This window comes from Chrysemys picta, chromosome 4 (genome assembly GCF_011386835.1).
Source record: "Chrysemys picta bellii isolate R12L10 chromosome 4, ASM1138683v2, whole genome shotgun sequence".
Lineage (NCBI taxonomy): Eukaryota > Metazoa > Chordata > Testudines > Emydidae > Chrysemys > Chrysemys picta.
The window spans coordinates 73034477-73056459 of record NC_088794.1 but is presented as its reverse complement, the minus strand read 5'-3'; the positions used below and the strand labels follow the sequence as shown (position 1 = coordinate 73056459).

General features: G+C 40.8%; 1 protein-coding gene across 8 annotated transcripts in view; it reads right to left on the bottom strand.

The window, feature by feature from the left end:
• The window catches only part of ANO1 (anoctamin 1), a 120010-nt gene that overhangs the window by 19850 nt on the left and 78177 nt on the right, over positions 1 to 21983 (bottom strand). For 3 of the 8 annotated variants that reach the window (XM_042849137.2, XM_024100113.3, XM_042849136.2), the window contains 8 exons: positions 20352 to 20486; positions 15638 to 15798; positions 8865 to 8947; positions 6825 to 6836; positions 5866 to 5937; positions 3847 to 3924; positions 2634 to 2708; positions 656 to 857 (listed from right to left, as the gene is read on the bottom strand). In XM_042849137.2, coding sequence (XP_042705071.2) covers positions 656 to 857; positions 2634 to 2708; positions 3847 to 3924; positions 5866 to 5937; positions 6825 to 6836; positions 8865 to 8947; positions 15638 to 15798; positions 20352 to 20486 — 818 coding nt within the window. The remainder of the gene's footprint in view (positions 1 to 655; positions 858 to 2633; positions 2709 to 3846; positions 3925 to 5865; positions 5938 to 6824; positions 6837 to 8864; positions 8948 to 15637; positions 15799 to 20351; positions 20487 to 21983) is intronic. The other 5 variants (XM_042849140.2, XM_042849138.2, XM_042849139.2 and 2 more) reach the window with 3 other exon arrangements.

Here is a 21983-nt window from a genome sequence, read left to right as displayed (position 1 = left end):
TAGAGAAAAAAGAAAGGTAATTTGGGGACCTACTTTACAGTATTTCTCAAACAACAGGCCCAATTTGACAACTCTGTGTCTGGAACTCCCCTGAATCTCACTTGCAATGACAATATCCAAACTACTTGTGTCTGTAAAATTAGTATGGATCTAGCATAAAACATGAGATTGGATAAAATTTCTGGCCCTTCTGCTTCTGGTCCTGTCTGAAAATAGCACAAGAAAATTGGTTCCACAGTGTTTTGGCACTTACTTTTTCTTTTTCACTTCCAATCATTATTTATTTAGCACAGAAAATATAAAGACATGGAAAACGGATCTGTACATTACCAAACCTTAGAAAGACCCAAAATAAGTTGCATCCCCAAAATAAGTTATGACTGGGCACAAAAGTTTTAATTTATCCGGAAGCACTTTGCCCACTCATAATTGGAGCAATAGCAGCAAAGAGAAAAAGCAGCTAAAAATAAAACCAATTTCATGTGCCCTTTGATGTTTTTTCTTTAAGCTAAGGAGATAGAATTGCAGCCTTATGGTTGAATTTCCTTTTTTTTGCTCATCTGTCTGAAGTTAGAAAATGATGCTATGTAAATAAGTAGTTTTTGTACTTTACGAAATAACTAATCTAATAGAACTGACAATGATTTATACCTACCAATCTGAGTTAGCCACCTGGCTATGCAACCATATACTTCATCCAGAATGATGATCACCACCAGATTAATAATAACTGCAGTTGCAGTGACTGTTACTCTAACACTAGACCGGCCAGAGGGAGTTGAGCTGAGGGCTAAGGCTGCTGCAGTGGAGATTCTGTATATAATGACTCCAAACACGATAGCAAATGTCAGTCCAATCTGGGAATAAAAGATGGCATTATCTGTTATAAAACACCCCACTGTCATTCATCAGCAAGCAGATTTAACTCTGAAATGCCTCCCATGTACTCCCTGGGCCTGATCCCAATCCCACTGATATCACTGAAAGGACTCTTATTAACTTCAATTGGCTCTGGCACAGATCCTCTGTTCCTAGCACTTTGATCATAACAGTAATTTCATATTATGGTGTTAGCAATTAATAAAAAGGAATCTAAATGCAAATGCTAGAGGTATAGTTTATATTAATATTGATGCACTTCACTTTTAATTGATGCTCATAACATTAATGGATATGTGTTAAGTGGCTTATTGTAAAGGAAAATCCAGGAATGAACGTGGCCAGTAGATATGAAGAGGAGAATATTTCTGAGAGAGATATGGCTTAGCTTTTCTTTGTGTCTAAACTTCTGAATGTCCCTCTGAGACCTCCAATTTTGTGAGAGTTCAAAGATTAAACTAAAAGTAACGGTGCTGCAGATCAGCTACATATTATTTCAAGAGTACAACAAAACACAGAAAAATATCGCTGACTCCTGAAAGATTTGGGAAAAAAGCCCTGCTTAAATTGCTACACTGCTTAAATGGAAGAGTATATTAAGAACATGATCCTGTAAGATACTGAGCACTTTCCTGAGAAGTGATTAGCTCCCACTGAAATCACAGGAGGCACTCCGAACCTCTCAGGATTGGGCCTTAAGAGGACATATTTCTGTCCTCTGATCCTAAATGGTGAAGGCCCACCCGTTCAGAATAAAGAATTAAAACACCAAACTATGGGCTATTCTACATGTAACCCAAGATCATCGTTCCCAGAATCAAACATTTCCATGAGTTCTTTGCTTTACCTCCAATGCAGAAATGGGGAGTCAGCTACCTGTGCAGCACTTCTGCCCCCTCAGAGGCCATTCCATGGGTCTACACACTGGAATAGGGGGCAGCAACTAGATAGACCAAGATAGACTACGGCCTTGGACAATTTTGTCCTTCCTCATCCTCACAGAGATTCCCAGAAAGAAATAATATAGCCTAGGGCCTATATTATCTTTTCCATTGAGAGTCTCTCTTTTCTCTTGCTCATACAGACACACTAAGGTGCAAGACAGATAAGGCCAGAGGGAATCCCTGATAATGAGGCTGTACTGGAGCTGTGCTGCTAAGGAGCTGAGGGGTTGTTAGCCACCAAGGATCAGAACTGGCATGGAAGCACATGGTCTCCATTTGAATGCCCCTGGCCCCCCTTAGAGTATCCAGATTTGGAGACCCCAGGATTTATTCCATGGAGACAATTCCACAGAACAATTAGTTAAGAACTCTGGAATGGGGATCCCCAGCCACCCCTCCTGCAGGTATTACCATGAGAAGGGACAAATCTAAATAACTAGAGCAATTTCTGTCCATCTTCTGAGTTACAGACCCTGTGTTGTCATGTGACTGGTGAACTTCAACTGCTCTGACTCAGATGTAAGAGAAGACATACTTAATTTGGAACCTGTAATCCAAAAGAACCCATGACTGACAAACTCTCTGAAATAGATCTTTGTTTCCCAGTCCTCATTAAAGACACTATGAAAGAAAGACATACAAGCAAAACAAAAGTCAAGTACCACCTGAGCAAAGTGATTTTCAAATGATTTAAATTTTAAAGTGATTGAATAGTTTTTTTCTCCTAGACAAAAAGGTGCCCATTGTAAAAGGCAGATTTCACAATCACTCAGTAAGGTGAATCTTAAATATTTTCCAGGAAATACTTACCATGAAGATAATGCCAACAAAATTGGTAAAATATGCTGGAAAACGATCTTTCCATGTCAGTTTCTCTTTATCAGTCTAAAATATGAAAAAAAAAACCAACACCCTGTAATTTAATACAGTATCTAAAAAGATCCCTTCTATTTGTTCTTGTAACAAAAACAACAAGGCACAGGAAAACAGTCAAACACGCAACCAGTTAGAAGGTGGAAGGATACAGTGTTTAAAGATACAATTTTATACAGGTAAACGTCTTACAGCTTCAATTTGGTGCTAAGCTCTGCATTGTATAAATGAGTCTGAACAGCTTTTTTGAGAAACACACTTAAGTAAACTATTACGCTGTGAAATTAGATTTCTTCTAGTGTAAAATATTTCATTTTCCTTTCCCAGAAAAGATGTAAACTTTTTTTTGTTAGAATATGTTTTCAATAAAGCACCATTAGGACTGTCCCTGCAAGCCTTACTCACATGAGTAATACTTAATCCTATAGGTTGTCCCACTGCAATATAGATTGCTCACATGGGGGAGGCTGTTCAGGATTGGGCCCTTAGTGCAATGTTGCCAGGGTTGATTTTGCTTTGCTAAGGATCTAACCCTGTGAACACCTGACTATGAGTAACTTTTACACACATGAATAAAATTGATGCCAGTGCGACTACTCATGAGTTAAGTTACTCACATGCAAAATCTCTGCAGGATCACACTTACTATATTTGATCACTCTATTAATTTTGATCACACAATCTATCTGGGAATGACAGTCTCATTTAGAAAGTCATCTCTGATCTGATTTCATTTGTAAAATTTGCAGAATGAGAGTGATTTCTTAAAGGCAGAAAGAAAATGTCAAAGGAAAGTAACATTAAAGAAGATGACACTACATTGTACTGAACAACAATCTCATTCAAAGTTACATGCATGTTGTCTGATAGAACAGCAGGCAACTCTGTCAAACATGTGGCACATGCTTCATTACAAAAATGCAACATCCATTCAATATGGTAACCCAAAGATTAGCCATGCAGTGCCATCCCCACTACACGTAAACACAGTGTTTATCTGGGTGCTGAAGAGAGGAGAAAATAACAACTGAACGTGAATATTAAACAAAGGTTCAACAACCAAAGGTTGTTGAGAAAAACAATCAATCAATTTGTGTCTTCCATAATTACTCATAGTTTGAGTTTCTCCATAAATTTGAATGAAATGTACCAATTTCACCCCAGCCATGACTGTCTTAACTCTCTGTCTCCATTTGTTTCCTGTCTCTTCTGGCAAATGTCGACGCTTCTGATGGCAATCAAAGGAAACAAAAAAGGACCATGCGATACAACGTTACAAAGCATTGACTAACAATGCCAAATTAATCCACACACTCTGCTGAGTAAGTACACAGTGCAATTTAGCAACAAGTACTCCATTAGTTTGCTCAATGTTTTGGGTTCCAGCTTCAGGTTTATTTAAAAAACAAAAACAAAAAACCAACAACCCACTGTCTGGAAGAAATCCCACTTTTAAAGGTGACCTACAAAGAATTTACAAAATATTAGGCTCATGCCCTTTTCTTCTTCTTCATGATGTACAAGAAAGCCTGAAAGACTTCTCTTCTGAAAGTTTTTATTCTTTTTGAGGTTTGGTCTGAGAAACATCAGGAATTTCAGGTCTGTTTTTTCATGGTTTGACTGGCTTCCAAGAGGTCTCGGAAGGGATGTTTATTGTGAGCTTTAATACACTGGCACTTTAGGCTGAAATTTACAGGAGTGAGACGTGTATTTCTAAAGTATTTAAAAAAAAAAGTAGAAAGCCCTCCACTTTTGCTGGGAAAATAAAAACAATGTATTCAGATCTTCTTTCTTCATCACAAAAAGCTTTTTTTTTTTTTAAAGTAATGCTGAATGTAAGGTATTCCACACCAAAATTAAAACCTTTTAATATTAAAGAGGTTAAGCGTGAACATTTTCTGAAATAGTCTAACTAAAATGTATCAGAACCAGCTGATGCCATTGTTTAAGAATGGCCAAACTATACATAAATGTAAGCGTGTAAGAAAACCAAAACAGACAAATTTTAAAATAATTCCTGTCCAGTCTATTTAAGGTGTCCATCATTAAGTAACCTAATTGTCATATGGTAACTGGCTATACTAATAGCTTGCATTTACATAATACCTTCTATCTTGAAGGATCCCAAAGTGTCTTACAATCCAAACGTCTGCTATGCTGTACAAGCTACTCACAGGTATCACTTCATGCACCGCTGAAATGCAGCCACCTCTGGGGTGACATGTAGCAACTGTTTAACCACAACAAAAGAAGTTGGGACCAGAAGTGAAAGATACCTTACACAGCTGAGATGGCAAGAGGATTATATTTAGAAATGCAGAAGGTTATTGCCCAACCTGGAATTCAGCCAGGAAATTGGGGTTAGTATTATTATTAATTATTTTAGTAACCATTTTATTTTATTAAATGCAATAGGATTTTTAAAAGCCACAAACATCAAGACCTAAGTGCAGAAAGCCAGATTCCAATCCAGTGGCTGAACATGTGTCTTTTAGAGGCATTTTTAAATTTGTGAACAGTCCATTCCAATGGATACATATGCCACAAAGAAGGAGAAAGCAAATCTTAATTTCCCAATGGAAAAGAAGGGAGGAAAATCCATCAGAGATGCTTACTGAGTTTTCCTCTTGAAGATACCTCTCCTGTGGGAAAATCTGCAGTAGGATATGAATCAGCATTCTGTTTTTGCTCAGTTCTTATTCAGCCAGACTTTAATTGGAATAAGTAAAGGACCTCAAGGTTTGGCCCAAATGATTAGCATGTTATGATGATGGATGCTAGGAAGGCATGAGAATCTCTCCTGAGAAGTTCTAGTTACTTATAATACTGCAAGATACAGTTTACTGTTCAGTTACAGATTTCTCAAACTTTATCCATAGCCTAATAAGAATTCAAATGATAGTTGAAGAATTCTATTAAAATACATCTTATACCCAAACACTGAAGTCATTTCTATATTTGTACAAGCTTTATATATATATATATATGAAACGTATGTACCACTGTAAATGCAATTAATTGTTAAAGAAATGTTTGGAAGCTTACACGTGATATACAACAGTGTCTTTATGTTTATTTTTGTTTCCAAAATCTTGGTCAAGTCATCTGTAAATGGATTTATTCACCAAAGAAGTTTACGTGGTTAAATACATAAATATTTTTAGCATACCTTTTTATGTATGTATTCTTTCCTCAGTGATTTTTCTAATACTTTAGCTTCATATTCTGCTCTGGGATGAGCCTGTGAAAGAAGTCACATTTAATAGTAAAGAAATTATATCTATTTCCTAGTTCATCTATATATGAACAAATGATAAGTCCAGTTCCTACTAATTTCCCGTTTCTCATACTGAATTCTAATTTACTATACAGCTCACTAATGTAAAGTTGATAGCATGTTGTAGCTAAAATCTTTGAAGTACTATATCGTTCTAAATTCTATTCCATGGAATAAATGTTTAGGAAACAGAAAAAAGCTCTACAGAATATATCAAGTATAACCCTGAGCAGATCAAGCTTGGGTCATTGTGATTTATAGCGCAGCTTGCAGACACTACAGATCACAACATGTGATGTTCCATCTTGATATGAGACATTGCCATTTGGATCAAGATGAAACATTGCATTCTACAAACTATAATCTCTATGAACCATGCTTCATGAAGGGTAGCTGTTATCTGCTATAATTTAGGTAAAATATGTGCAGCTCTTGGGGTACTGGCAAGTTGCCAATGAGGCCTTCAGATGGGCCAAGTTTGGATACCAAATGTATTCATACCTACAGCAACATCCCTAGAAAGGTACATCTCTGCAATGCAACAGACACTGCATATTAGACTAGCCACATACAATGAAAAAGAGGAGATGTAGGAAAATAACCCGAAATAGAAGGAACAAGACAGCTGAAGGATTCCAAAAGTACCCACAAGAATGCACTGGATGGAAAAATAGAATGGATTTGGGAAAAAAAGTCCAACCACTGGAAAAAAGAAAAGAAAGGAAGAATCACTGTAGTGGGAGCTTTAAGGAAATTAGATGCTGGAAAAAAAGAAGTGGGTGAAATGAAAAGATACCTTTCACTAATAGACAGGTAATAAAAAAGGTAGAGCAATTAAAAAAATTCCAAACCTTGACTGCCTCCTTCAGGAAACCAGAAAAGAAAAAAACAAAACACAAAAAACAAACAAAAAAGATGATTACTGAACTGTTGCAAATTGCACTGAATTTTTTTTTTATCACATGGAACAACATGATAGATAGAGTGCATTGATAGACACAACCAGGAAAAAAATCAGTCTGCTCTTGTTTTCATATTGAAGATATACTAACATTACTGCATGAAAGAGTTTACTGAATAAATGTACCCAACAGAAGATTAAATATTTTAGTATTTTAGGATGCCATCTGAGATCCTGATTCAGCAAGCATTTAAGCATCTGCTTAAGTCCCACTGAAGTCAATGGAAAGTTAGGAGCGTAAATGTGCTGCTAAACAAGGGGCTGTATTAGCTAGCAGAGACCATATTAAGTGAAGAGTAAAATATACTTTATTAACAGCTGCGGTCTCTGGTCAGACATTGTTTTTACTGCAGAGAACTCTGAACACACTCACGAAGGAGTTAGCGGTTGGAAAGATACAGTTAATCCTTTCCATTTTCATGTTTGCTAACAATTAAAGATACCAAAAATAAAAGGACAGTCGTCTTACGATAGCTAGAAAAAAAAATCCTCATGTTGTCATCCAATAAAATAGCAGGTCCCAATCCTGCAGTGTGCTCTGGCTCAGGATATGCCTGCATGGAGCACTTACCAGGACTGGGGCCCTAGAAACCAAACTTTCTTCTGAGAAGTCAATTAAAAATAAAAAAGCTTTTGTAGAATTACAATATCAGGCCCATCACGTAGCATGACACATTGTTTAATAAAAGGTCTCCTAAAATACATTCCCATAATTGAATAGTATTTATTGTGAATATAATCACTATGTCTAGATTGCACAGGCAGCCATGTTTCTAATAAAAGAACTACAGGCATAACTCCCAAGAAATTAACTTTACAAAGATATAGGGCCCAGTCCAACTCTCATGGAAGTTTGTGGAACAGCTGCAGCTGAGTGATGTCTTTGAATGGTTTTTTGGGCTGAATAAAGCCCAAAATATTTACCACTCAGAACTCCCATTGCCTTCAATTCCAATTTGCAATCCAAATATTGTTGCTAAAAAACCCAAAACACCTGAGATGGAATAAATCTAAACTTTCCTCCTTATCTTCTATGGGTATGCCAAAGATGCTCAAATGTATTGTGCAGCTAGGGTCTCATCCAAAATATATTGAAGTCACTGATAAACTACAACTGCCTTCAATGGACTTTGGATCAAGGGCTTTGAAATGCAGATCCTCAAAATGACTCTTTTCCTTTTATTCCATAAACATTTTAATATTTAGCACTCTTTTGCTTGGATCTTCCTACCTTGAACCACTCCCAAATATGTCTTTTGGTACACACAGCAAAGACAACCTCCAAATTTGTGTCCTAGTGTTTTTATACAATGCTCCATACCAATGTACCTTCAGTATTTTCCACAAAATTTGCCTAATTAAAACGTGATCCTGCACCATTAAAGTTTATGGGAGCTTTTCCCATTGACTTGAATGGAGCAACTATGCCATTTTCAGAACCTGATTCTTCATGCTGGTTTTACAATGGTGTAAACATTATCAACTTTGACAGACCCATTCCTGACTTATAGCAGAGTAGCTAAGAGGAGAGTAAGTCTCTCTGCTTTTAATATCCTTTCTTGAGTCAGGGAATTATGTATGAGCTATATATTCCGGGCCTGCATTACTAGGTATGACCTAACATCTTTTTTTTTTTTTTTAAGTGTGTGTGTGTGTGTGGGGGGGGGAGGGTGTTGTAGATATACAATTATGCTTCCATGGTAACAAGATGTGTTAGCAATACACCCACAATAAAAAAACCCCTCAGAAATCATTCACATACAGGATTTTCCTTTGTACCAGGAATTACTGCAAAAATCTTGCAGTATTCCATGAAGCAAAGTCTTTACAGTTTAGAGTACGGCACCATTTACAGTGTAATTATTGAAGTTAAAATGTAACAAAACCAAACCATGAAATGGAGTCAAACCAAACCAACTTAAAAACTAACCTCCTCTTCTTCAAACCCAGTCAAATCCCATCTATAGTTGAGACGCATCTGTTTTCTCTTCCAGTGTTCCATAAAAGTGGCAGCTGGGAATTAAAAATACTTTGTTAGAGCATAGTTATTTGGATCATATTTAAGGTCTTTAAAATCAAATTGGCCTGGGTTAGAATTTGTCTAAAGTATCTGCTTAGGTGTGTTAGGTCAAATTTAGTCTCAGTTACCCTGGTGTAAATCCAGAGGATCTTCACTGAGAACAACTGAGAGCAGAATTGGCCTGATAGCTACAAGATGTTAATAAGTAAAACTATTATGCATAAGGGCCTGATTTTGCATATCTGGTACATCCAAAACTTCCATTAGGTTTGAACAGAAGGTGGCTAGTTATTAGGGTAGTTTAATTTCAGGAGCTGTTTTTTAAAATAATTTATAATTAAATTGTAAATGGAAATTTATGTTAGTGAGAATTCTGAATTCTCCAGTAGGAGTACTTGGTAAATACTCTGGGAGCCAACTTTTAACTATGGGAGCCAAAAGAAATGCTCTCTCACAAACCCACAAAACCTTTGTTTGTTCCTGGTAGTGGATAGTTAAGTGCACAATTAAGGCTGGGATTTTCAAAGGTACCTCAGGGAGTTAGGTGCCCAAATCAAAATTAACTAATATTTTGTGTCTCTGTAATGATATTACAGGCATCATTTGTATATGGCTGCCTATCAATCTGAACAGTATTAGCTTTATCCATACACAACAGTTGCAGATCTCTAACTATACTGGTATAGTTAAAGTGGCACAACACCCCTCTTTCCCATCCCCATGTGTGGGCACAGTTATATTGGTATAAAAGGTACTTATAGGTTATTTCCATTAGGGAAGGAGAATAAGCTATACTGGTATAAGGCACCTTTATACAGATATAAATATGTCCACACTAGAGGTTGTACTAGTATAACTGTTTCAATAAACAGTTATACTAGTACAACTTGCATCTGAAGAAGTGAGGTTCTTACCCATGAAAGCTTATGCTCCCAATACTTCTGTTAGTTTTAAAGGTGCCACAGGACCCTCTGTTGCTTGTTTCAATAAATAATCACAGCCCTATCCAAAATAGTTATACAAAAACTGCATATAGATCAAACCTTATAAGTGTTGGAAACAGGGAGCTTTTTAATGGCCATTGTAAGGGGATCCACGGTGCAGCAGTCATTTTGTTTTTAACAGGGTAGACCCAGGAAAAAGGAGCAATGTGAAAACAACTCTTGAGTTGCAGCAAAATTTCCGCTCTTTATCAGTGTATGTGCCTTTGAGGTGGAGGAAGTTCTCAGAGGACATACATTTTAATGCTGGGAACAAACCAGCACAGTTCAGTAAATAAGTAATTATGAAAGCAAGTCCATTGAGAAAGGCTAACCCCCTGAGAATTCTTCTGCAGTGAATACTAACAGATGTGCTCAACAAGATGTACCATGATATTCAGTAAAACCTTGGAGGCAGAGAGGGGGAGAGAGAGACTAATATAGATAAAAGGGTGACTGGAATCAGGCTGTGCTTTTAGCGTTCATCAGTCCTCCAAGTGAAATTCTCACGTACAAAGCCTACAACTGACCCCCTTTATAACTCTTGTGCTTCCTGTAAATTGGTAACATCATAATTATATCTTAAAACAGTCTATGATATAACCCTTGAATCCCTGCCCCTTCTCTGTGCCCCTGGGAGTTCTTACACTGTGGTCTGTAGTTTCCACGTACAGTGAGAAAATGAAAGACACATTGTTTCATGCTGCTACCAGAAATCATTTTACAGCATGAACTTGGAAAAATGTAAAATGAAAATATTACATCTGCAACATAGCCATCTGTTAGCTCATATGAGAAGCACCAACCGACTGTGGCTGGTTCAAAGAAGCAGCAAAGAAAGAATGACTTTCTGCCAAACACACATGCATTTTCATATTTCATCTGTGCCCATAAACACAAACTGAGCTCAAAGGTTCTGGTAGATTGCTTTCTAGATCATTATTTGAGCTGAATTTTGAGGGATTCTGGATGAGGTTTCATACCACACAAATTCAGGCCTTATTTTTAGGGGACAAAAAATCAATGTCAGACTGCTAATTTAAGAGATGGGGGACCCGCAGCTCCCAAGTGCTGTGGGTGGCAGGGGGTCCCTGCAGCTCCGAGCTCTGAGCCACAGCAGAGGGGATCTCAGCAGCCGCAGGTAGTGAGGGGACCCAGAACTCTCAGCTGCTGGCCCCAGAGCTCCGAGCTGCTATGGGCAGCAGGGACCCCCGCAGCTCCTAGCTGTTGTGGGCAGCAGGGGAACCCCAGATTTCTGAGTCGCTGCAGGCAATGGAGGGCCCCTTACAACTCTAAACAGCCATAGGTGGTGGGGGGCCACCTGGAGCTCGAGCCACTGCAGGCGCCCATGCAGCTCTCAGCTGCCGCAGGTGGTGGGGAAATCTGGAGCTGTCAGCTGCCCTGGGCAGCAGGGGGACACTCCTGCTCTTCTTCCACAGTAGGGCTTGGGCTCAGCCCCATTTTATCACAGTTATTTTTACTAAAAGTCAGGGACAGGTCACGGGCTTCTGTGAATTTTTGTTTATTGCCCGTGACCTGTCCCTGACTTTTACTATAAGTAACTGACAAAATCTTAACCTTACTGATAACTAATGAATGGACTCTTGTCTCCAAAGCACTATAGCATATGTGTTGGAGGTGGCATGAGAAAGACCAGTAAGTCACTGAAACAAAGTTATGGTACGGGGAAAACCCTGTGTTTGGGAAGCACAGTGTGCTATTGGCTCATAGCAACAGTAGCAGATGTGGAACTGTGTGGGTGCCAGGCAGGTTGGCCATGTACGAGAGGAAGGATGATCTTGTAGCTAAAGACCTATCCTGTGACTCAGGTTATTGTGGTTCCAAACTCAGCCCTTCCAGAGATTTCCTGTGTGATGTTGTGGAAGTCACTTAGGTCCACATCCACAAAGGGTCTCAGGCACCCAGATAATCACAGGAACAACACCGCAGTCCACAAGGCTTGAGTCAGGTGCTTAGGCTTCCTATACGATGAATGGGGAGACACAGGTGCCTAGGAATGCAATCCACAAAAGCCAGTAACCTAGGCTGGGAGCCAATGGAATAGTTGATATGTCCTGAGGCCCACCCCTTGCAGGGAGGTGCCTATATCTGCTTGTGATACATGAACTGGGGGAAGATAAGTGTTCCCCTGCCAAACTTGTTTGCAGAACCTGATTCAGTAGGTGTGGTCAGAGGCTGCCCAACTCCATACAAAACAGCTGGGGGGTGGGGGTGGGGGACAGCTCCCTTGAAACATTTAGCCCAGTGGTGAGGGTACTCACCTGGGATATGGGAGACCCCATGTTCAAGTCCACCCCCCTCTGCCTGATGAGGAGAAGGGATCTGCCACCTCACCGCTGAGTGCTCTAACCCCTAGGATACACAGTGATTCTCCCTTTTCCTCCAGCCCAATTAATATTAATTAATCAATGATGTATTTAAAGTGGAACAACTTCAACAGGAGAGTGAAGGAGTTCCACATCAGAGTATCCCATAGCCCAGTGGTTAGGGCTCTTAGAGAGGTGGCAGATCCCTGGTCAAAACCCTTCTCCTCCTCAGGCAGAGGGAGGACTTGAGCCCTTGGTTTCCCACTTCCTAGGTAAGTACCCTCACCACTGGGCTAAAGCTTATAAGAAACCTTCCCTTCCCCCAGTTGTTTTGTGTGGAGTTATGTGGCAGCCTCTGAGCACACCTACTGGATCAGGCCCAGCACACAAATTAGGTGAATGAATGCCTATCTTCCCCTGGGTGTGGATTGCTCTGGGGCTTAGGGTAAGAGATAGACATCTGGGTACCTAGAGTAGGGTTGCCAATTTTGGTTGGATGTATTCCTGGAGGTTTCATCACATGATGTAATCTTTACTTAAAGATTAATCTTTAATTCCTGGAGACTCCAGGACAATCCTGGAGGGCTGGCAACCCTAGCCTAGAGGGAGGCAGCAGGGTACATGGCCAGAGGCAGAAACATAGGTGTAGAGTGCACTTTTAGGGCATGTCTACATGTATAGCGCTGCAGTGGTGCACTTGAACCGATACAGCTATGCCGCTGCAGTGCATGTAGTGAAGACGCTTTATTCCGACGGTCTGTAGCGCTCTCCTGTCAGCATAAAAAACTGACCCCGGTGAGCGGTGGTAGCTATGTTGGTGGGAGAATTTCTCCCGCCGACATAGCGCTGTGCACATGAAAACTTATGTCGGTGTAACTTCTGTCACTCAGGGGGGTGGAATAGTTATACCCCTGAGCGACATAAGTTTTGCTCACATAGGCAGTAGTGTTGACATAGCCTTACTCTAAAAAACATAGGCAGCTGAGAGAGTTTTGTGGATCATGGTGGCCTCTAAAAGTCGTACATAGGTGCCTAATTCTGGGAGTTAGGTGCCTATGTACCTTTATGTATCCAGGCTTGAGGCCTTGCTTTGAGGTACTTAACCATATAAGTAGTAGTATTAAACTTAATGGAAAAATTCAAGTGTTTAAGTTAGGCATATGCTTAAATACTTTTTGAAAATCGGGGCCTTGATCGCCTTATATCTCAGGTCTTCATTGTAAAATAGGGGCAATACTTCCCTGCTCAAAAGAATAACTTCATAAATGTCTGTGAGGCTTTCAGATGCTCTGGTGATGGAGGATAGACAAGTATCCAAATACACAAGCAGTTGTGGGGGAGGTGTTTTGCCGACACCCCCCCAAGTTGTTTGTTTACTCTGACTTTGCATAATAATAGAGATTGCCCCTTCAATCACCAAAAATGGGTGGAGGGGACTAATATACTCTGCTAAGGAATGGAACCCAGGCAATCTTCCATGTCATGATACATTTGAGTAGGCTACAGACCAATTGGAGTACCTGTCAATTCACAGAGAGAGAGAGCGCAAGTAGATATTTGATTACCACATGACAGAATCAGGCTATTTAAAGTCTCTGATATGGGTTGGCATGCTGCTCCGGGTTATATCACATTTCTCAATATATGTAACACGACAAGATGCTGTTCAAGATAACAGATCACTCATCTCCACAGATTCTGCACCTCTCCTCTTCAGATTTTCTGTTGATTATCTTATTATGCCTGTTTGCTGAGTGCATTTTAAACCAACTCTCAACAGGACCATATAGTAGGTACCCACTCCGCTTCCAACCTTACCTTACATTGAATAGAATATTCAGTCATAGCTGATGATAGTGCAGCTTCTATAAATTGATGACTGGCCAGGAAAACAAAGTTCTTACTTTATTTTGAATGATACACTAACCTCATCTTAAATTACTGCTAATAAACAAAATGGTTCCCTATATATCTCAGTAAATGGAAACTAGGGTTGTATTTCCAGAACTAAAAGAGATACAGTATCAAAAATGGAGATCACTACTCATACATGAAAGCCTGCATAGGCAAAGATCTCTTTGTGCTGGTTTTAGTGATGTACTAGTGACATTGTGGCTATTCAATGTGGTGGATGTTGGGAATGAATCCACCCCCCCAACCTGGAGGCAGGCTATGAGGCTGAAATGCAGCCTGTGGACTGGAATGGCAGCTAGTCTTCATCTGTGCTCCCTACGTGCAAGGTTCCTATGTATTAGTTCTGTACACAAGTGGCTCCAGACTATTTATCTCCAACTCTCCTAATGGAAACCCCCTGACTTGCAGAGGATGTGATTAGAATACTTAACTGGTTTTCCCCCACATGCAGGGCCAATGTGACGGTTCCATAGCCAAGAGGGCCTTACATGAAACCTCCACCAGCAAGCGAATGTCACCCACAAAGATTAGTAATGCTAGAAATTGGAGTTCTCTTTGTTCAGCCAACCAGCTAAAAGGAAACTATTACTTTGTGCTTCCCACCAGTGGCAATGATCTTGACTAACTGAGTTCTCCATCCTAAAGGAATAAGTCCTTGGGTTACCTCAGCACTGAATCTCTCTTCAACAGAAATCTCCTGTGTAGGGGTTTTCTGATACCATCTGGGCTACTGTCCACACTGGGGAATCTAGCTGAGACAATAGTAATAGTGTTTAGCACTTACACAGTGCTTCTAACCACTTTACAAACTTTATTTAATTCATTCTCACAACACTTCCCTGGGACAACTAATATTAACAACTCAATTTTACAAGTGGAAACTGAAGCAGAGAAACTTGCTCAAGAATTTCAGGAGGAATCAGCATTCGTAAAATAATTAGATTGCAGCAGCTTCAAGTTCATGGTCCTCTGTGCAGACCACTAGTCCAGGCCTGTTCCCTGATAAACTTAATTGCAAGCACAGCAAGACTCAGTCATGTTTTGTTCTGAGACATGAATGGCCATTACGCTCCTCTTCCCCTCTCTGCCCCACATATTCTATACATCTCTTCAGCAATGTTCTAATTTGGAAACTGGCTCTGTAAGTAGATTTTGTTGGCAAGCTATGCAATCCCCTTAATGAAATCTAGACATGCCATGCAGCAGTTTTATGACATATGCTTAACAATTTCATTTTATATTCATCTAAGCAACTTCCTGAATTTTAACCTTTGGTCCAGAATATAAATTTAGGGATGACAGTTTCATTGGAAAGAGGGGGGGAGGGGGCTGGGTGGGGAGGAACATGACATAATTAACTGTCCAAGCATAAAAATATTGGTTTAGCTTTTTTTTTTGTTTTTTTTCCCCTTCTGTATTTAAAGGAATTAAAAACCCCACGTCAAAGCCATAAATTTCTTACCCCACAGAGCCATAAAGACAGAGAAGAAGACAGTTGCTGGATTGTCAAACAGGTGACTCGCTCGAGCAGTGGCACAGGAAGAACTCATTTTCCAGTAACTGCATGTATTGTCACAAAGAGGACACATGGTGATATTGTTTCTCTCATCACACATCTCCATACTGTGAGGAAAGCAACAAGTAAATGCAAAGAGTAAGGTTAATACATTTAATCTACCATGCACAGGTTCTCTCTTCTGATAAGACATTTGTCCTCTGCATATGCTCCCGGTCACTGAATGCACATTCAACCTGCAGGGCTGCCAAATGCTCTCTTCGTATTTCTTCTCACTTCTCAACCTCTTCTTAGTATTGTTACTTATTTTGTATTATGGTCAGTCCTAGAAGCCCCAAATGACATCAGGGTCCCACTATAGGTCTGATCCAATTCCCTTTCAGGTCAACAGCAATCTCTCCATTGACATCAAGAGGAAATGAATCAGGCCCTATGCTATCCACTATATAAACAAAGTGAGAGAAAGAGCCTGTTCTGAAGTGCTTACAATGTAAAGCAAGGCAGACAAAAGATAGGAGAAAAATAAGTATTAACCCCATTTGATACATGGGGAACTGAGGCAGAGAGAGAGAGAGAGAGAGAGAGAGAGTGGCTGTGGCAGACCTGGAAACTGAACTCCGATCTCCAGTGCTTTAATCACAAAACTGTTCTTCCTCTCTACTGTCCTCAAGACGATACCGTCACTTAGCTCTGTCTCTGGAACTACATTATCGGGAATATGTGACCTCAGATCAAGGCAACAAAGTTAGAAGAGGCACATTAAATGAAATGGATCCAACGTTTTTGGCTTTGACCTGCATTCCATTTACTGGGGAAAAGAGACTGTCTGGCAGTCTGGTCTAAAGTTTGCTGTGTGGTATGAGAAAAAGTATCTTGGAATTGTCATTAGACCACTACTACATTCATGGATCTTAGCATCACATTTTTTAAGGTGCCTCAATTGAAATGCTAATTTTGCATCTACAATCAATTGCAGGTACAATCAGTCGCATGCGAAAGTGATAGAGTTTAGGGGCTAGATTCTCTAGTCCTTCTGAGCTAAGCTAGGGATAGGGACTGGTGGGGTGATAGGCAAAATTGATTTCAGTGCCCAGCATAAAGTACAGCAGGAAGCAGACTGCTCTACTTTAAGCATGACTGCCTATGATTCCCAGCAATTACTCTAGCAGCTGGGGCATGAAGATGAGCCCACTACATCATCTACACAGAAAAATCCCCTATGCTAGAGGCTGATAAGGGGATATCAGAGTAGCTTCTATGCTGGCTGCTAAACTTGTCAACAGTTGGAGTGATGCAAAGCAACCCTATCAGACCAGAAAATTTCCCCTGGACATCCAACTACATGATTTGTGGACACAGATATCGTTCCTGGTTGATATCTAAATTTCTATCATTTTCACATGAAACAGTCTATGGAAGCAAAACTGGAAATGCAAAATTAGAGGCCTTTTTTTGAAAATGTACAATAACTAACTAAACACCAGGCACCTGGATTTTACTAATTTGACCAGATTACCTAGTTTAGACATATGTATTCTTGAGCTGTCTTTGTTGTTCACAGTAGATGCTATCCACTACTTTATAACAGACATATCGTCTGTGTTCTGGTTACACAATTTTTTAAATGTTCTTTTAAGATTAATTTATATAATGATCTGATCTACAATTATGAAAAGGACAGAAAAGTTGCTGTCAACAAGTGAGCTAAAATAAATTATTTTTCGCACATACCTCATCAACAGGCCACACATGATTATTTTGTCACATCTCTGGAGATTTAAGTATATATAAACTCAAAACTAAGCAAGTGCTGATTCAACATAAGCTTAACTGTGACCTTTTATTTTGTCTACATGCTATCTGTTTTTTACCCACAGCTGTTTTCCAGATTCTACTTTCTGAGAACATATATTTTGTTCTGTACATATTTTATCTTTCTACCGGGGAGAACAAACTCTTAGATGAATACTGTGACTACTTATACAGTGTCATGCACACCTATGGCACTGTATTAATAAATAATAATAACAATTCATTATTAGATTATTAAGGTGGTAGAATACTGATAACATAGCATTTTTGCCAAGTACTGAATATTGTAGGATCAGTCCTGAGACCTGCTTCAAACCCTTTGCAGAGCTCCAGCATTAAAAGGGAACAGAAAGAGGCCAAATGTTCCCTGCTAGAGAGTCCCTGGTGTGGAAGAGTACCCATCACGTGTAAAGTGCTCAAATGGATGAAGCATGCAGGAGGTGTGGCCAAAGCTGACTGTGCTCTGGCAATTGCAGGCTGGCAGATAGACACTTGGGACCCATCACCAGACAGCATATATTAATGCAGTCCATCAGACAGAGGCTGGTGTAGAGCTGGTTCCAGGAATGGTGAGTTGTAACTAGCTTCCTGGTGTGCCAAACTCTAGGCCTTAATGACACTACACTTTCACAGATATGTAGCATTTTACTTTGAGTTTTTAGTTGCTTCATCCAAGTACCAGAAGGAAAAACTGTTGTTCAGTACAAAATCATGCAATTATCTTAATTTATTTTACATATCCTACAGCACTGATATTTCCACTATACCTGACAAACTAAAACAAATGCCCAGAAATCTAATCTTTTCTCATCTCCAATGGCCAGAAATAGTTCACATCAATCTGATGATGCAGCAGTTCTAAATTATAATTGTTCCAGAGCCAGGCTGCCTAGATTCTTAAACTGCTGGCACGGACATTCTAGTTTACGATTAATTGTATCTTTACTCCAACAGCTAAGAAAATTTAGTGATGTTTAAACTTTGCCAAATTATCCGATGGGGCACATGTATTCACTAAAGCCTTGATTCTGCAAACACACATGATTAACTTTATACACCTGAGTAGTCACATTGTGTGTTTATGACTGCAGCCTAAGTGTGGAATTCAACCTGATGCAGAGAGGCAAGGCTTGTACTGGAATTTTGCAAGGGAGAAAGACTGGCTGCACAGGGTGAATTCGTGTACCTCGTACACCTTTTCATAGATTTCATGGCCAGATGGGACTATTAGATCATCTAGTCTGCCCTGTATATCACAGGCAAGTAAATTTCACCCTATTACTCCTATACTGAGCCCAATTACTTGGGTTTAAATTGTTGTGTGCCACAAGCAGAAAACAGGAGAGACTGAGGTGCCACCAACACCTTGAGGCCCCGGAAATGGAAGGGAATTGATTAGGTGAGATTTGCCCAGATGATCCTAGCAGGTGATTTGTGCTCCATGCTGCAAAGGAAAGTGAAAACCTGCTAGGTTCCTGCCAATACGATTTGGAGGGAAATTCCTTTTCAACCCCAAATGTGGTGATCAGTTGGATCTTGTGCATGTGAACAAGATACACCAGTCAAGCTTCTAAGAAAAAGGATTTTCTGTGCCTCTTCAGAGCATTAGGTTCACCCTGTCCGGTATCCTATCTCCAGCTGTGGCCACTGCCTGATTCTTCAGAAGAAGGTGACTGCCCCCTTCTCCCACCCCAAATACATCTGGCCAATTGTGCTTTGGGGGGAAATATCCTTCCTGACTCCTGCAGGTGACTGACTGAATCCCTGAAGCATGAGATTTGTTCATAATCATTATCTTGAAGCAGAGCTGCAAGTGTTTTGAACATGGAGAGAGCTTCCTGTTCTCTCCAAGGCCCATGAAGGGAACAAACGAACATCAGGATTCACAGACTCTAAGGCCAGAAGAGACCACTATGACCATCCTACGTCCCACGTGACTTCCTGCAGACACAGGCAGAATTTTTCCTAGAAGCTGAATTTAAATATCTTTCTAAAAGATATGCTTTATCTCATTTTAAAGATTCCAAACAATGATGGTGAGTCCACCACCACCCAGGTAAGATGTTCAAAGTTTAATCATCCTCCCTGCTAGGAAATTACATCTTATTTCTAAGTATCAGAGGGGTAGCCGTGTTAGTCTGAATCTGTAAAAAGCAACAGAGGGTCCTGTGGCACCTCTGAGACTAACAGAAGTACTGGGAGCATAAGCTTTCGTGGGTAAGAACCTCACTTCTTCAGATGCAAGTCTTGCATCTGAAGAAGTGAGGTTCTTACCCACGAAAGCTTATGCTCCCAGTACTTCTGTTAGTCTCAGAGGTGCCACAGGACCCTCTGTTGCTTTTTATCTTATTTCTAAGTTGACTTCCAGCCATTGGATCTTGTTATACCTTTATCACCAAGAATAAAAAGCCCCTCCATCAGATATCTTTTCCACGTCTAAATACCTGTCACAGTGATCAAGTTACCTCCCAAACTTCTCTTTGATAAACTGAACAGATCAAGCTCCTTAAGTGTCACATTGTCATTTTTGAACTCTATACAGTATGAATTCTCTCTATGCCATGAATGATGCGCATGAAGGCAGTCTGATGGAAAGTAGGGGAGGGGCTCCACCATCTGTGTTTATGAAGATCTAATGATTCTATCACACTGCATAAGGGCCGTGGCCAGTATTCCAACTGATGGCCTGGTCTCAGGTAGGATTGAAGATTTCACTGCTCCAACCCTACTCAGCACCAACATAAAGCTTGAATAAATGATTGGTGTCATAAATATAACAGCCTGGATTCTGAATGCTGTTTGGATGTGTAAAGAAATAAAAGTGAGCATTTGCATTTTTTTTTTTTACCTTGGTATATTCTCATCCACGGTCGCACAGCCATACAGAAACACAATAACCCCTACAATGGAAGCAGGAATGAGCATTTGAGTATAAACTCCCAGCCAGGCAAAATACAGTCCAATCTTCTCTCCAAAGTATTTTCTGAAATACATTGAGAAAAAAAAAACAATGAAATGTTTACTAGATCTTAAAATATATCGTGGCTAAAATTATGAATCACAGCAGTATTAAGCTTGAAGGGGAAAGTAAACTCTTGACTAGCTGGAATGCATTTCCCCGAGGAGGATTCCTTTTTGCACGCCCCTTGGAATGAATCCAGTGATGGAGGAACCAAAAAAGTCAGTTATCCCTACTAGCCAAACTCTTTTGCTCCTCTGTGGGTCTAAACTGATATATTTAGATTAACCATGATCAAATTTCCCTAAACAAAAATTTTGCCCTTTTCTTTATTGAAATTAATCCATGGTCCCTGAATCTCAACAAATGACAAACAAAACTCATCCTCAATAAAAAGACGAAAAAAAATCTTTTGTGCACCTTAAATTCCCATTGTGGTAAGCAAGACTTTTGAACCCAAGAGAGAGTGAAGTGGGAATTTAGAAAAAGAAAGCCTTGTCCCTGTTCCCATTAGAACTTTAATTTAAACTTAACTGCAAACTCAAATGCATCTTCTGGTTTAAGTCACTTGAAGGGACTGCTGTAACTATACTAAATGTCTGTTTCTCATCTGGACCCATCACTTTCTGGTTTTCATGCTTTGTCGGTCTGTCTAATGGTCTATAGTCACTGTAACAACTAAGCACAAATATCTAGGTATTATCAATATCCTGCCACAGCGCAGGGGCGGTGAGTTATATAGGCCCATGGTGCCCGGACTCCAGCAATGTTCAGGGCCCAGCTCCACCAATGTTTGGGGCCAGGTCTCTCCCCTGGCCCCGCCTGCCGCCCCTGTGCACCTCCCCTGGGCCCCGGAGCATCCCTGCCTCAAGCGGGTGGCTGCCCCCTGCAACTCCTTGCTATGCTCCGCTCTGCTGGCTCCCGGCATCAACTGCAGCCACAGGGTCCTAGTGCCCCCACCACTAGTGCCAGGGCAGGCCGCCCCTGCCCTTCCGCTTCAGACCCTTCCCTTTTCCGGTGGGACCCTCCACCAGCACCCCCCCACCTGCGGTCACTGCTCCTGCCCCAAGCTGAGCAAGGGGCAGGCCCATCCCCCACCCCTAGTGAGGCTACAGTGAGGGGCAGCAGCAGGGTAGGAGGCGCCAGTGGTGGATTAATAATTTTGCCGTCCCTAGACCAGGAAATAATTGCCACCCTGGCCCCGCCCGACTCCGCCCTTTTCCCACCCCCATTCCAACCCCCTCCCCAAAGTCCCCGCCCCAACTCCGCCCCCTCCCTTCCCCTATTGGATCCCTTCCCCAAATCCCCACCCCCGGCCCCGCCTCTTCCCCCAGTGCACGGCGTTCCCCCTCCCTCCCTGCCCCGCGAAACAGCTGTTTCGCGGCGCAAGCGCTGGGAGGGGAGAGAAACAGGACGTGGCGGCGCGCTTGCAGAGGAGGCAGAGGTGAGCTGGAGCAGGGGGGCAGGGCGCGGAGGGGAGCTTCCGCCCCTGCAAATTTGCCGGCCTAGGCCTAGGCCTTG